Consider the following 16,429-nt stretch of genomic DNA (forward strand, 5'->3'; position numbering starts at 1 on the left):
TCACTCTCACACACACACACACACACGCTCTCTCTCACTCTCACACACACACACTCTCTCTCTCTCTCACACACACACACACACACACACACACACTCTCTCGCTCTTGCACACACACACACACACAGGATCCCACTGAGCAGTCTCATTACTGACAGACGTTACCATGGCGATGCAGCCTCCTCCTTCTGGGTGTCCATAGAAACAAAGACACTGACACCTATTAATACCTCGAGTCCACTGAAGATCTGAGGATGAGTTCAGCTGCAAGAGAAAGAGACTCAGTATGCATTTATATTAGAATTATCCACAGACTCGATTATATTACAGGGGTGATATCATCATCATCATCATCATCGTCAAGTCAAGTCATCTTTATTTATATAGCGCTTTTACAATACAGATTGTGTCAAAGCACTTAACAGTATCAAATTGGAGGATAGAGTGTCAGTAATGTATAATGATAAGATTAAACACTCAATTTTCAGTTAAAGGCATTTCATTATTGAATTCAGAGATGTCATTGTCTAGCTCAGTTTAGTTTAAATAGTATCTGTGCAATCAAATCGGCGATAATCGCTAGAAATTAAGTGTCCCAAACTGAGCAAGCCAGAGGCGACAGCGGCAAGGAACCAAAACTCCCTCCGAGACAGAATGGAGAAAAAACCTTGGGAGAAACCAGACTCAGTCGGGGGCCAGTTCTCCTCTGACCAGACGAAACCCGCAGTTCAAAAGTTTCTATTTCTATTTTAATTTTGTTGCAATTTCTAACAATAATAGTATTATGTAGTTAGGTATTTTATTATATTTTTAGTTTTGTTGTATTTTAATCGAGGTCTTCACTGGGGATATGTCTCTGGGGCTCATCTGGGTGTCCTGGTCTCCGCTGACGATCAGGGCTGCAGACATCATCTCTTGGTGCTGATCCACCATCTGATCGGACACGGACCGAGAAACAGACTAGGAAAGAAACAGACAAATATTAGCGTAGATGCCATTCTACTTACAATGTAACGAGTACATCGTGTGTTATGGGGAGTGTTCCCGGTTCCGGTTGATCTAATTAATGCAGCCTAACAATCCTTTAACGGATTTGAATAATAGAAGCGTATTAATGTGTTATGTGTACGCCAGGCTAAAGAGATGGGTCTTTAATCTAGATTTAAACTGACAGAGTGTGTCTGCCTCCCGAACAGTGTTAGGTAGACTGTTCCAGAGTTTGGGAGCTAAATAGGAATAGGATCTGCCGCCCGCAGTCGATTTTGATATTCTAGGTATTATCAAACGGCCAGAGTTTTGAGAACGCAGTGTACGTGGAGGACTATAATGTGATAAGAGCTCGCTCAAGTACTGAGGAGCTAAACCATTCAGGGCTTTATAAGTAATTAACAAGATTTTAAAATCTATCCGATGCTTGATAGGGAGCCAGTGCAGTGTTGACAGAACCGGGCTAATATGGTCATATTTCCTGGTTCTAGTAAGGACTCTAGCTGCTGCATTTTGGACCAACTGTAGTTTGTTGATCAAGCGTGCAGAACAACCACCCAATAAAGCATTACAATAGTCTAACCTTGAGGTCATAAACGCATGAATTAACATTTCTGCATTTGACGTTGAGAGCATTGGTCACAATTTAGATATGCTTTTGAGATGAAAAAATGCAGTTTTACAGATGCTAGAAACATGGCTTTCAAATGACAGATTGCTATCGAACAGCACACCTAGGTTCCTGACTGATGAAGAAGAATTGACAGAGCAGCCGTCAAGTGTTAGATAATGTTCTAGGTTACATGTGGGGTTTTTAGGTCCGATAATTAACACCTCTGTTTTTTCAGAATTTAGCAGTAAAAAATTACTCGTCATCCAGTTTTTTATATCGACTATGCATTCTACATGCATCAACATTATTATAAAATTTCTCCGGTCTGTTAGCCTGTATCTTCAGCCTAGGCTTCTTGTGCCAAATGTATTTAAAATGGATATGTATGAGCACTTTGGCCAACTCTCTGACGGTTAACACCGATGATAGAGGCTCGCTCCTTCAGTCTCTGTTCAGAGCTGCTGCACATTCTTACAATCAAACGTGCTGCTCCAGTCAGATTTAAAACTGTTGAAAAATGTTTTCAGTATAAAATATTTGAGTCATAAGGCTTTTATGGTAATTTATTGATCACAACAAATATATATTTTCATTGAATTTAAAGTGTTGATATTTAAATGACACTGTTACACTGATGAAGGGAGTGGACGTGTGTGTTCCTGCTGGTCAATCTTACATTAACACTTATTATAATTCAGTGATTTAATTTACACTCTGCTGTTTGTTTGTTTGTTTTAATGTGAAAAGCTATGTGCAATTTATATTGCAATGTTTATGTAAGCCTCTTTTGCACACATTGTGTTTTTATATTTGGTTTATTGACTTGAGTTTGCACGTTGTCTGGAGGAGAACATTTGTTAAGATGTGGATGTGGCTTCTTACGTAAAGAGATGCAGTAAATGAAATCAGATCTGTCTGTGTTCAGAGACGCTATGAAGCTGTTGGGTCAGAGAGGTGAGGGCCGTCCCGCTCCAGCCCCGCTCACAGTCTCCGCTCCAGCCGTCGCCCCGAGCTCCGGACGCCCCTCATTCCCACCCGTCTCCGTGCCCGGAAAACCTGGAGCGCCGGTGAGCCCATGTTTGTCATGCTGTTGCAACAACATCCTAAACCACACAGTTCTCCAGCATTAAGCTTTGCTGTCAAATGAGCCCTTTCAGTAGAGATCACGGAGAGGCTGTGGCTTCAGGCCTGGAGAGTTCACTCTGAGCTACTGTGCTTGAAATATAAGAGTAGCATGTGTTTGTGGAGTGACTCCTGGGATGCGTTATGTTTCAGGGCACGTTCACTGAGATCCCGGCCTCTAATGTGAGGAGAGTCATTGCTCAGAGACTGACGCAGTCCAAGACCACCATACCTCACGCGTACGCTTCGGTGGACTGTGACCTCGGGGCCGTCATGAAGCTCCGCAAGCAGCTGGCCGCAGGTGGAGACCTTCACTTACATCACACACACAACAGCCAGACAGATGACTGGTGTTAGGCTGAGCTCTGAGGAATGAGACGTTTATGTGCTGTTTTTTAATAATAAATACGTGCTGTGATCAGTGATAATTCCTCAGGCCGCCACACCTTCCTTCCCATCCAAAAACCTGGAGTCCAGAGAAAAAACTCTTCCAGTTCCAATTCAGATTAAAAAAGATGACTTCTTAATGAATTACATTTTTTAAAGGTGTTTTTACAGAGACTTTTTGTCTTTTGACAGTAAAAATACTAAAGAAACATGTGCTTGGACTGCCCTGTCAGAGTGATGAAACATGATTAATTAGTTTTGAAGGAGATGTTGAGTGTAAAAGCGTCTCGGCCGTGTTCGGTTTGTGGTGTGTTAACATCAGGTTTGTGTGTTTGTGTGTTCAGAGAACATCAAGGTGTCAGTCAATGATTTCATCATCAAGGCGGCTGCCGTCTCACTCAGAGTAAGTTTCCATGAACGACAGCACTGTATCTAAGAATTCATTCAGATTCATATGTGAAATAAAACTGATGTCATTCATTTCATTAGCCACTTCAGTAGTTTGTTTCCTCCTTTTCTTCATTAAGTGCCATTTCTTTATATAGTGTAAGTAAGCTGTTTAAATTCAGGAAACAAACAGGAAACAGGTGTTATAGGCATATTTTAGCTACCCAAGTGTGCCATTATGTCATAATAACATCTTATATTCACAGTTTCATATATTAGGAGTATTTGAATGTAGTGAAACCATTGCTTCTGTAGTAGTGTTAGTAATGGTCATAGTATTGCCTGCATTTGGAGACTGTTAGTGTTAGATGGGACACAGTTTGACCCCGAATGACGGGTCGTTTATATGTTTGTGCTGCCCTTCAGAAGTAATACCAGATATTTACATATTTCCCGCAATCAGCTTGCTTCTCTGGGGTGTAAAGGAAGGTTTGCTTGTGTCCTGCAGGAGATGCCGGAGGTGAATGTGATGTGGTCCGGAGACGGGCCGCAGCCTCTGGACTCCATCCACATCTCGGTCGCTGTGGCAACGCCCCGCGGCCTCATCACGCCCATCATCAGAGACGCTGCTAACAAAGGGCTGCAGGAGATCGCTGCCACCGCAAAGGTCACTTAACATCATATAACACATCAGCAGAGTTAAAGCAAACGCAGATCTCAGTGCATATGGATGAGTTTCCATCAGACAATATAACGCTATGCAAGCATGTGAGATCTGAGATGTTGTCACTTCATGATTGTTGTGGTGCATCATTATCATATCAAGCTCACCTGGCTTTGTCTGTTTTAGGCTCTGGCGCAGAAAGCTCGGGACGGGAAGCTCTTACCTGAGGAGTATCAGGGAGGATCCTTCAGGTGAACGCCCTTCTGTCGTTTGTAGTAAAGGAGTAGTAGAACTGTATAACTTTCTACCAATAATCTCTAAAACAACTGTAGTGGTAGTGTTTTCACTGAAGTTACAATAGCTTGTTTGCAATCACGTGATTCTGGGGATGAGTGAAATTCAGATGGAGGGCAGGGACTGAAAAGCAGAACTGATGAAGTGGAGGAAAGTCCGTACTGTACTGGTTTAGACACTATTACAAGAAAAAGGTATAAACAGATCATCACAACATATGTTGGACGCGATCCTTATGTTATGAAGAGGAGCGATTTTTCAACTAAATTGAAATACTTACCTGCCACTGAGGCGGTGGATATAGACTAAGCAGCTAACCCTGATTGCAAACAAGCTATTTCCAAAGTGAATCTGCATTTATATGAGGGATGTGGGGTATACGTCACTCCTGAAACTCTGCTGCACGTACAGGTCCACTGGTCCTGTTAGCAGCACGTAAAACAAAACTTTTATTCAATTTCTGAATTGATTACGGTCTAGAAAGCAAGCATATAATCAATAAAAAGCTGTCACTCACTTCAATTTGTCGCAATCTCACAATGTTCCATTATAATCAATGAATCTCTCTAAACTGCACATACAGTCATGTGAATTCCGTGGTTTTCCTTATCAGGACATAATTAAAAAAAATAATAACAATAACTGGTTATTTCCAGGTCTTAAAATTTGGAAAATAAAACCTCAGTTGAACAACAACACATGACACATTGCACCTTGTCATTGTTTATTTAACATAAATAAAGCCAAAATGGAAAAGCCATGGGTGACAAAGCTAGGACACCCTTACTGTTAACATAGGAATTAAGAAGGTAAGTAACGGTCAGGCCTTTGATGATCATCAGCAAGCACCTCTATAAAAGCAGAGGTTTTGGTAGTTTGCTGGTCTGGAGCCTTCAGGTGTATGTTAACACAATGCCAAGGACGTAAGACATCAGCAATCATCTTAGAGAAGCAATTGTTGCTGCCATCAATCTGGGAAGAGTAATACGGCCATTTCCAAACAATTAGTAGTCCATCATTCTACAGTGAGGAAGATTATTCACAAGTGGAAGACATTCAAAACAGACCAATCCTCCCAGGAGTGGACGTCCCAGCAAATTCACCCCAAGATCAGACCGAGTAACGCTCAGAGAAATGGCAGACAACCCAAGAACTTCACCACAGACTCTACAGGCCTCAGCTAATATGTTAAATCATAAAGTACATGACAGTACAGTTACAAAAATATGGGACAAGTATGGCATGTTTGGAAGGCTTGACAGAAGAAAGCGTCTTCTATCTAAAAAAGCATGGCAGCACTGTTTAGGTTTGCAAAGTTACATCTAAATAAACCATAAGACTTCTAGAACAAAGTGCTTTAAACAGATGAGACCAAGGTGGAGATGTTTGGCCATAATGCACAGCAGCACATTTGGTGAAAACCTAAAGAGCTTATCAGCACAATCACCTCATCCCAAAAGATACACATGCTGGTGGAGGGCTGATGATCCACAGGACCTGGGCACCTCACAGTCATCGAGCTGACCATGAACTCCGCTGTATCCCAAAGTAATCTAGAGTCAAATGTGAGGACATCCGTCTGACAGCTAAAGCTTGGCTAAGAGTGGGTGATGCAACAGGACAATGCTCCCAAACACACCAGCAAATCTGCAACAGAACGGCTGATAAGAAAAGAATCAAGGTTCTGCAATAGTCCAGTCATAGTCCAGACCTCATCCCGACTGAAATCATGTGGTGAGAGCTGTGCATAAACAAACGCCCTCAAACCTCAATAAACTGCAGCAGTGTTGTGAAGAAGAGTGAGCCAAAACTCCTCCAGAACGATGGGAGAGACTGATAAAGTCATACAGAAAATGATTACTTCAAGTTATTGCTGCTAAAAGTGGATCTACAGGCAACTGAATCATGAGGTTTCCCAACTTTTTCACACATGGCTTTTCCATCTTGGCCTTATTTTTGTTCATCAAATAATGACACGGTGTGGTATGTAATGTGATGCTGTTCATCTGAGGATTTATTTCCAAATGTTAAGACTTTCCAAGGACCAGATAATTTTTTTTATTATCTCCTGATACAGAAAACCATGGAATTCAATAGGGTGTCCTAACTTTTTCACATGACTGTGTATCTTATTTACATCGTGTCTACGTTTAGCATTGAGTGAATTCTGACTGTCTCATGCTGAATGCGTAAAATGATGTTTTACTCTGGTATTTTCATTGAATGGATTTACTCCTGGAATTAAGATCAGAACAGGATCAGAAGCCTTTGTGATCCGATCACTGAAGCCTCGTAAGGAGGTGGTTACAATGTGTGATTTGTTTTTTCCCAAACCGACTCTAGGACTTCATTGGCCGGGTCGATCAGTGTTGAAACAAATCCTTACCCTAAACCCTCATCTTAACCTCAGTACAGTGCTGATGTCACATCCTGTCTTAATCAGATGTGTCATTTTTCTGCAGTGACACAAATCATGAGAAGCACAAAGCTCACATAAAATCAAATCAAAATTAAAGTGTTATGTTTTAGGGTTCAGCTCAGTCAATAATTAAGCCTTTCATTGGGATGAATGAAGTCTTGTTTCATGTCAGCGTCAAGACTTTTTTGGCAAAGACCACAAAACATGTCCGACCCGTTATTCTATGCACAATATTCTATTTAAAATGCTATAGTGGAGGATAATTACACGTAATCATTTAGCAATAGAAGCAAACTTAATCTTTGACAGTACAGTACACGAGTTCCGACATATTAAAAAAAACTCTGATCACAGATTCAAATGAACATGCTTATTGCCATGTTAATGTAGGATCCATATCTTTAAGTAAACGTCAAAATTTTCCAAAGTCCGAATCGAATTGTGAAAGAATTACCAAAGAATGAACCGAACAAACAAATAATGCTCTGCAAGCATTCACGTAGCTGAAAAAACTTTGGACCTTTGGAAAGTAGTATTATTTGTAGTCTAATGATCCTATTACAGTATCTGTCCTGTCACTAGCATGTGTCAGTGGTCGGTCAGAGGTGATGATAGGGTGGACGTTTTGCGCATCATCTCTATTACGCAAGGAAAAAGAGGAAGTTGAAAACAGTGAAAGCTGTTGTGAGTTTGTACTATAAAAACATACTGCCGATTCCTCAGTGACCTCTTGCACTTGAATGGATTTCTCAATTCATAACTCCTTTAATGCTCCAAGACTTTACGGGGTGAAATATTTTTTGTCAACGTTAGCTGGTGCTGCTGCTGATGTAGTCAAGACAAACAATTACTCAAATCATTATGTAATTCTCAATATATTGTTTTTGGTTTATTTTCACTAAAGCTGCAGTCCGTAAGTTTTGCCTCTGTCGCCATTTTAAGAAATTATTTAAACCCAAACAGCTTCGAACTGGTTGTCTTTAAAATACAAATCCTGTGTAATCCCAGGCTATCTGTAAACACAAGCACATTTAAAACTGGAATATAATTTAATTTCATTCACATGTGTTTCATAAACATATACTCCTTTCTGGATTACAATCCGCCATCAAAATGATACATTTAATAATTCCAGCTGCTGTGAGAAAAGGCTATAAACGATCGTCACATGTGATAGCCTAGTAGCTGGGACAACTTCTTTATGTTTACAGACGTGACGTAATGACACAGTGCCATGCTCGAATTTCCCACGAAAACCTACCCGTACCACTCAGATTAGAAAACATTATTATAAGCTAACCGCTGTGAATCGGGCTAAAGTAAGCCAATAGTTTTGAACACTGGCTGGTTATGTACTTTCTCAAATATTGATTTCGGATCATTTTTTACCAAAAAATGTTACGGACTGCAGCTTTAAGTTTGATATTTAAAGAGGTCATGAAATGAATTGTTTTATTTTTAACATGTTGCTTCGAGGTTTTCTTTGCACAAAAAGCTAATATTTATGTTATTTTTAACCCTCGTTCTGACCCGTTGTCTGAAATTATGCCTTTTTAAGGGGCGTGTTCTTTAAGGCTTGTCAGTAAATGCCCACTGTTTTGATTGGCTAACGTCATTGCATAGGAAAAACACCCTCTCAGACCATTCCACAGGAGTAAGATCCAAACGAGCTGATTTTAGAGCTTGATTAAGTAAAGGTCATGAGCGCTTCAGTAGCTCGTGGAGGGCCCGCACTGGCCTGGAGTCTGCAGAGCTCCATTGCTTTGGCTCAGGTGTGTTTCATTAGGGTTGGGGGACAGTGGCCCTCCAGGAGCAGGATTGGACCCCCTGTATTAGACCTGTTACTCAAACCGTGTGTTTGTTTGTTTGTTTTAGTATCTCTAACCTGGGGATGTTTGGTATCAGTGAGTTCAGTGCGGTCATCAATCCTCCTCAAGCCTGCATCTTAGCCGTGGGCAGCACCAGGGCTGAACTGAGCTTGGCCCCCCAGGACCCAGACGGCCCCGTTCTCCGCACTCAGCAGCTAATGACCGTGACTTTGTCCAGCGACGGCCGCCTGGTGGATGACGAACTCGCCTCACGCTTTCTGGAAAAATTTCGTACAAACCTAGAACAGCCTCAGCGTGCGAGTCTGTCATAGAGAGAGGATGAAGTGCTGGGACTCAATGTTATGGGGCTTCTCTTATATGTGCTATTTATTCATTAAGATGTACATAGATATGTACATAGACAAGCAACTCAAGGTCAGAGAAACACTTCGAAGACCTAGGTCAATTAATAATATGATTTGCAGCACTTCTGCAATAAAGGGAATGGACTGTTCTGGTTATTTTGCGAGTGAGAAGCGTTCAGTGTACTGCGTGAAAGTAAACCTACTGATAATCACGTTAAAGCACCTTTATAGTAGACAATATCTGTCAACTTAAGTATCAAACCATTGAACCAAGCCATTAAATCATGTAAGGACACTATATTTTGGATTGCCAAATAATCCAATAAACTCATGTCTTCTGCTCTACTGTATCAGTATCATGTTGTTTTATTTTTTGCTGTTTCTGTTATTTTATGTGCTTTTTTGTGTACTGATCGCCTGTCTGAAACTGCTCAGTGTGGCATTTAGCCGGGCACGTTTACTGATTAGTTTGACACTAATATCAATGTGAAAAAGATGCAGTAATTTGCCACAGAAGATTCTGCATCTCGATCAACTCAGTGGGCTGGTCTCCTGTAATATTAAGTAAAATCCAAGCCAAACTTAAGTGAAGTTACAAAGAGCCTTTCCTGTGTTTCTTGTGTATCTGAAAGTTAGGACTGGGAAAAATGTTTCTACTTTCCGCACCACGGCCATCCACTGACCATCACTGTACTGTTGTGCCATTTCATGAAACGACAGTGGGCAGTCTGGAGAATTAAAAAAGTTCTCTAAATCAACAAGTAGAAGGTAAGGGTAGTCGTTTGGCAGAACATCACATATCAAAATTTAGTCTAGTTTTTGTTTTTATGTCTTGAAACTTGTATTTAGGATGTCTGATAAATGTTTGTGCATTTAATGTGTTTTTGATTTTTAAAGATCTAAAAAATCACAGGTATAAAGATGAAAAATACAGATAAAACAGTAAAGATTAAATTATTAGTGTGGAAAATGCAATTGAAAATACAATTTGCAATTCCATTTGAAAATATTGAAAGTATTCTGGATTATATGCTCTGTGTATACATCAATATCGCCATGCAAGGGTGAGTGGGGTAAGATGGGCCATTTTTTACTTATGTGGTCCTCAAGATGAGGGAATATGAGGAAGAGGTACAATGAAAATATCTAAAGTAATTTCAGGATGTTTCAGAATGTTTGAATCTTCAGGATGTATGACAAAGGGCTCTAAAAATATGGCTTATAAAAAATTGTTCCTGTGGCTCAGTTTGCCCCAGGTTAGGGGTAAGATGACCTGAGTCAGTGGGTAAGGTGCAGCATCTGACTGAATCTGATTCAAACCCATGTGAAATTTGAAAGATAATTTATTTCTTTTAAAAACTAATAAACATTTTAGTCAAAAGATTATTACTGCTGACTGCTTTTTTTTTTCTTTTCCTACATCTAAGCCTTATGAGAATCGCTGTTTTTCACAAGGACCATTATGTTCAACAGAAACCTCAACTGGTAAAACAAATATCCCAGAAAAGCATATGTTATTAATTCATAATTGACTAAATATCAGCAGCCTTTAGAATCTGTGTGTCCTCTGCATAACTTGAGGATATGCCAATCTCCTTTCTGATATTATTGATCTCAGAAAAGAAAGAAGTAAACTCATTGCATTTACTGTCAGAGAGCATTTCACTGGGAATCTGACCTGGGGGGGTTTGTCAGTCTCTCCACAGTAGCAAAAAGAGTGCGAATGTTGTTTAAGTTACTGTTTATAAGGTTTGAGAAGAAGGTCTGTCTAGCTGTGGCTAGTTCCACATTGAAAGCATGAAGGCTGTCTTTATAGATGCTGTAGTGAATTTCAAGTTTTGTCTTCCGCCACATCCGCTGAGCTTTTCTGCATTGTCTTTTCATACTCTGAACTGCTGTTGATTTTCTCCATGGTGATTTTTGTCTGCCAGTCTTCTTGCTGACTTTCCCAGGAGCAATAACATTCTTAACTTGTTTGGTGTTAAAGATATAGCCTTCATAAATAGCGCAATAGTGTTCTCGTCAATGCATCTCTTTCTGACAGAGACAGATCTAGATTCAGTGGTAACAGAGATCAATATATCAAAGAAAATACAGAAGTGATCAGATAGTGCTACATCCTTAATAACAATGGATGAAATGTTTAGACCTCTACTGATGAGTAATCTACCCACATAGCAATTGTCATCTGACCCGGCTCTGGGCCAAACACGCAGTTACGCTCCCACATGCAGCAAAGAATTATGGCCCTTGTGTGGCCCAGATCTGTAATACAGACATGAGCCACACATAAGCCATAACTGGGCCAAATAGTAACTTATAACCAGCCCTGAACTGGGCCAGAACAAGTTTTAATAGTGCTACCCAATCTCAGCCTTCAGTAAACCACATAGAGACCAGTCTTTAACCAGAAATCCCACGGATCCAGCAGTAAAACACAGAATCACACCTTTAGACAATTAAGCATCTGTAATTCACACTTCTTTAGATTGTGAGGGAAAGACTTTCTGGCTCAGTTGGGACTACTTATGCTGCACTTATTATATGCTTACATTTACAGGTACATAACTCTGTTTGGAGAGATGCTATGTACAACATACACAGCAAAATCCTCACTGAACACTGCACACAATGTTAAAGGAAACACTAAAGTAGTGTTGAAGTTCACGAGTTGAATGATCAAATTAAATGATGGCTGCTGTAACTGTGTGTTTGTAAAGCACAGTTGTTGTGGTAAATAAAGCAAAGATATAATGAGATCAGATGCTATCTCCGTATCTTGATGGTGATGACAGTCACAACAAAATAAGCATCTAATAGCTTTAAAATTTCATCAGTAGTTTTAATGGTGTTTCTACCAAGTGAAAAATAAATAAGATCAGATAAATATAAAATAAATATATAAGAAGCTTGTTGGGATGTATCTTTATATTGCATTCAATTAAAAAAAAAAAAAAAAGTTCATTTCTTAGTAGGCCTACCCTTAGTAGCCTTTGTATTCTAGTGTTTTTGTATTCTAGTAGTCAAACATACTTTGCAAAAATGTCACTGCAGATATTCTATACAACTTAAAAGTACGTATAGCTCAATTATACAATAATTTTAACAAATAAGCACAAGTCAAACTGCCATACCAAACAAGACCACAGGGAGACGCCAAAGGACTGCATTTAAACTACTACGGATCCATTCAGAATCATTAAACACCAAAAAAAACAAATGAAAAATAAAAATATTCTGAATGTGTGGACCCTTAGCGATCTGAAGGCAACTTGACGTCATCAGTGAATAGTTCTTCTGTCAGAACGCATTCTGTGTCAGATGCCCATATGTACATAAACACCTGATCCTTACAAACTTCTCCAAAATGAGCATCCGTTATAAAACACTCGCTGTATATAACTATGTGAATATACTGAGCTGCGTTCAAGCAGAAATGTTAAAGTGATCAGTGCACCGAGAGCGCACATACAAGGTTTGTTTGCGCATCAATAATAATGGACACAATGTACGACTACTGTATCACCTCTCTAGTAAGTTTCATCTGTGTGTGAAGACGCTGCAGGCGGTGGTGTAGTGCAAATCCATGAATGAATATTCCTCAGTAAAGTAAACTTCAACTGATTTCCCCTGCTCAGGGAGTAGGGAGCACTGTGTAGGGATCATCGGAACACAGTTCATTCATGAAGCTCTCTTCTAACGAGCTGGTTATCTGAATCAGGTTAAAAGCGAGGGCACGTGAGAACTGGAATTGAGAACCATTTATGTATTTAATCAACACATATCATCATATTGCCTTAATGTTAAAGCATTAAGGGATAAAGTGCAACCCTCTGTAATGCAGATCTGAATGTGAAAGCACTACACCATACAAGTTTGGATTTTTTCTTTTTTTTTGGAACAAATACAATTTCTTACAAAGAGTTGCTGAACTGTTAATCAGGGCAGCGTTGCTTTATGAACACAGAGAGTGATCGTAATGAGCTATATCACACATAATATTTCCAAACGTATTTTCGTTGTAACACCTCCACTATTACCCAGTCTGTACTGTAGTGTCTGTGTCCCAAAGTCCCAGAATGCCGTGCATTGCTGATGTCATGTTCCCATTCTCTATAGCACATTTCATACACAGTGATAATTCAAAGTGCTTCACATAAAAGGAAGTAAAATAATCATTAAAAAAGCAATAACAGCAATAAAACAAGGAATATAAAAACTTTTAAAATGAATTAGAAATTGGTTTAAAATGGATTAAAACAGTAGGCTATTTCACACAGCGCGACGAAACACAGAATATCACAGAATACATAGAGAAGGGGTGCGGCTATTTATTTATATATATTAAAAAATAAATAAAATTTAAAAAACTCCCATCTCATTTTCTCCTCCAAAATCGCCTTACATCGCTGTTTTTTGTGAAGGGCGTTTGATCTTCCTTATGTTCACTTTGTAAACACTGGGTCGGTACTTCTGCAGCGATGTAGGGCGATTTTGAAGTTGGAGGAGAAAATGAGATGGGGGTTTTTCGACCTACCCTAAAAATTTTTTTTAGAAAATAACCAATCGTTTAGCTAGAGAAGACCGTTCTTCCTCGGCTGGGATTGTTTAGAGACCTTTGAAGCTGCATTTAAACTGCATTTTGGAAGTTCAAACTCGGGGCACCATAGAAAATCCACTATATGGAGAGAAATCCTGAAATGTTTTCCTCAAAAAAAAACATAATATCTTTACGACTGAAGAATGCAAGACATGAACATCTTGGATGACAAGGGGGTGAATACATTATCTGTAAATTTTTGTTCTGGAAGTGAACTACTCCTTTAAGGAGTTCTGACTGCTCTTTCTGAATATCGTTCTTCCCCACATGAATGATTCGATTTGCAGTCTTGTGCTTCATTAGATGTTCCAAAGTTCCTTGTTCACATCAGAGACGGTTGCTTGAGGAAAGCTGCATGTCGTTGCAGTCCTGCTACTGATGTTTCTGATAATAGAGAAACACTATCAGAGTCCTGGGCTCGGCTGCGCTCGGAGCTGAACGCCGCTGTCAGCTCTGAGATTCACAGGACTCACCGGCTGTATGCTGAGGGGTCCGTGACGACGGTCTGCTGTGTGTTCCGCCGGTTTTGGAAGTCCAGCAAGTAACTCAAGAACCACAATCCTTTGTAGAAGTCTGCCACAAGAGGCATTTTCTCTCTCGTCTGCTTGATGTAGTCAGCTGTGTTTTCCCGTCTTCGGAGTGTAAGCTGCTGGCAGTGGGAGGCAAAGCGTCTTCTTTTTCGTAGTATTATTCCAGTTCCGAAAAGTCTTTAGTTTTAGTGTTTGTGCCAAAGATGTGTTGTTTGAGCACTGTGCTGATCTCCTGAAGATAAAATCTTAGAAAAATCTGAGAAAAGAACATAAACAGGCAAAGCGTGGAGCAGTAAGCAAGATCGTCCGAACAGCAGTGAAGCTGAAAGCATATGATAAGAAGCATAAGCATAAGACTGCTTTAAAACCCAAATGTAATACATACGGCTGATTAAGGTAAGCTTTAATAATGCAGGTGTAACGCAGCGTAACAATCCTTTAACGGTTTTGAATATTAGAAATGTGTTAGTGTGTTATGTGTAGGCCAGGCTAAAGTGTCTGCCTCCCGAACAGTGTTAGGTAGATTGTTCCAGAGTTTGGGAGCTAAATAGGAAAAAGTTCTGCCGCCCGCAGTTTATTTTGATATTCTAGGTATTATCAAATGGCCAGAGTTGGCACACACACAGATATATTTATATATGTATATGAAGAGTTCATTTGCAAAAACCGATAACTCCGCTAATTTTTTTTTATTGCACATTCCAAGTAATATCAATCAAACTGCGGTTGGGTTGTTTTGAATAAGTAATTAATAACTTTAACAAATAAAGGTAATTTACAAAATTAAAGTTCATTGAAAGTATGTTGTTGTTTTTTTACAAAATTTAGTTTTATAGCAAAAGCTGATAACTCCACATTTCATTTTTTAGAGTTAAAAAAAAACAGTCTTTAATCTTTATAATCTTCTCAGATGACAATGTAGATGCCTGACAAACGTTGTTGTTGTTGTGATCGTAGACTGTATGGATGTGATTACACGGAGCTTTTCCCTCACCATTGTAACACGCTGCTTTCGCAAAGGTTGCGTGAAAATGTTTCAGCTTTTATTTTCCTTTTACGCCCTGAAGAAGATATCACAGGTTCATCAAATTCGTAGAAATTATCCATCCTCGATCACTTTTAGTCAGCTAGCACGTCTTTTCAAAATGAAAGCAGCCTTGTCACCTGACCTGAATACAGTGCGCTGATTCGCTAGAATGGATTTATCGGCTTCTGTTCACAAACAACAAAGGAGCATGTCGGCTTCTGCAGTAAAACGTGAACTCGCGATGCCTTGAAAGTGGACAATACCGGCTTTTTTGACCAAATGTGTTTAGGGTTTAGATCGTGCTATATGTGGAGAATAATGTTTTTTTTGCGTTTATCGGTTTTTGCAAATAAACTCTTCATATAGGCTATATATATGTAAACCCATATGACGCCAGCTAATGAATCAGTGTCTTCTGAAGTGAAACGAATTGTGTAAGAAAAATATTTTAAACTTTACTGTTGTGTTCACTTTGTGTGGTTTTTGTAGTCATCTTGTATACTTGCATTATATGGACTAAAAGTCATTCTTTTCTCAAAGAAAGAAAGTCATGTACATCTGGTGCGAAATTAAGGCTGAGTAAATGATGAGAGGATTTTCACTTTTGGGTGGACTATCCCTTCAACAAGAAAGATGTGATGCAGAGGCCAGAAACATATTCCAGACAGAAGACAAGAACATGTGTTGAGTTAATGATAAGTGATAGTCTAAGACTGGCGTTTTCTATTCAACGCCCCTGTCTGCAACAAAAATTCGTCTTTTAATTGTTTATTTGGGATCTTCAAATATTATGTAATTATTTGTGATTAATTAATTAATGAAAAATAAATGCCTGAAAAATATCCAGCCCTGTTTATATTTGTCTGTGTTCATTAATTTTGGTCTTCAGGTGTAACGTGGGTAAAAAGAACAGGCAGGGAAGTGAATCTAAGCGCAGGAAGAGTTTAATAAGCATGCAAGAAAACTAGAAACAAGCGGTTACAAACAATGACAGACAAACCACAAGTGAAACACCAACACTGTATATATACAAGCTTAACAGGATAATGAGGGGGCGTGGCTAATGAATGTTATTAATGAGAGTGACTATGGCAACTAACAGGGGCAAGACACACAGGAATGTGACAGCAGGTTAGGTGAAATAACCTAAAATATCAACGTACAGTAAGCTTTTAAAAGCTGTTGTGCGTAAATAACACTAGATATACAGTTTTATGTCACTGCTT

The 16,429-nt window shown here is 39.4% G+C and overlaps 1 protein-coding gene across 1 annotated transcript in view; it reads left to right on the forward strand.

The window, feature by feature from the left end:
- Window positions 1-9,396, forward strand: part of pdhx (pyruvate dehydrogenase complex component X) — a 17,813-nt gene extending 8,417 nt beyond the window's left edge. The window contains 6 exon segments of the mRNA XM_058766952.1: window positions 2,526-2,667; window positions 2,876-3,023; window positions 3,454-3,512; window positions 4,005-4,163; window positions 4,347-4,411; window positions 8,749-9,396. Coding sequence (XP_058622935.1) covers window positions 2,526-2,667; window positions 2,876-3,023; window positions 3,454-3,512; window positions 4,005-4,163; window positions 4,347-4,411; window positions 8,749-9,013 — 838 coding nt within the window. The 3' untranslated portion in view covers window positions 9,014-9,396.
- Window positions 9,397-16,429: the final 7,033 nt, after the last annotated feature.

This window comes from Onychostoma macrolepis, chromosome 25, assembly GCF_012432095.1.
Source record: "Onychostoma macrolepis isolate SWU-2019 chromosome 25, ASM1243209v1, whole genome shotgun sequence".
NCBI classification, from domain to species: Eukaryota; Metazoa; Chordata; class Actinopteri; order Cypriniformes; family Cyprinidae; genus Onychostoma; species Onychostoma macrolepis.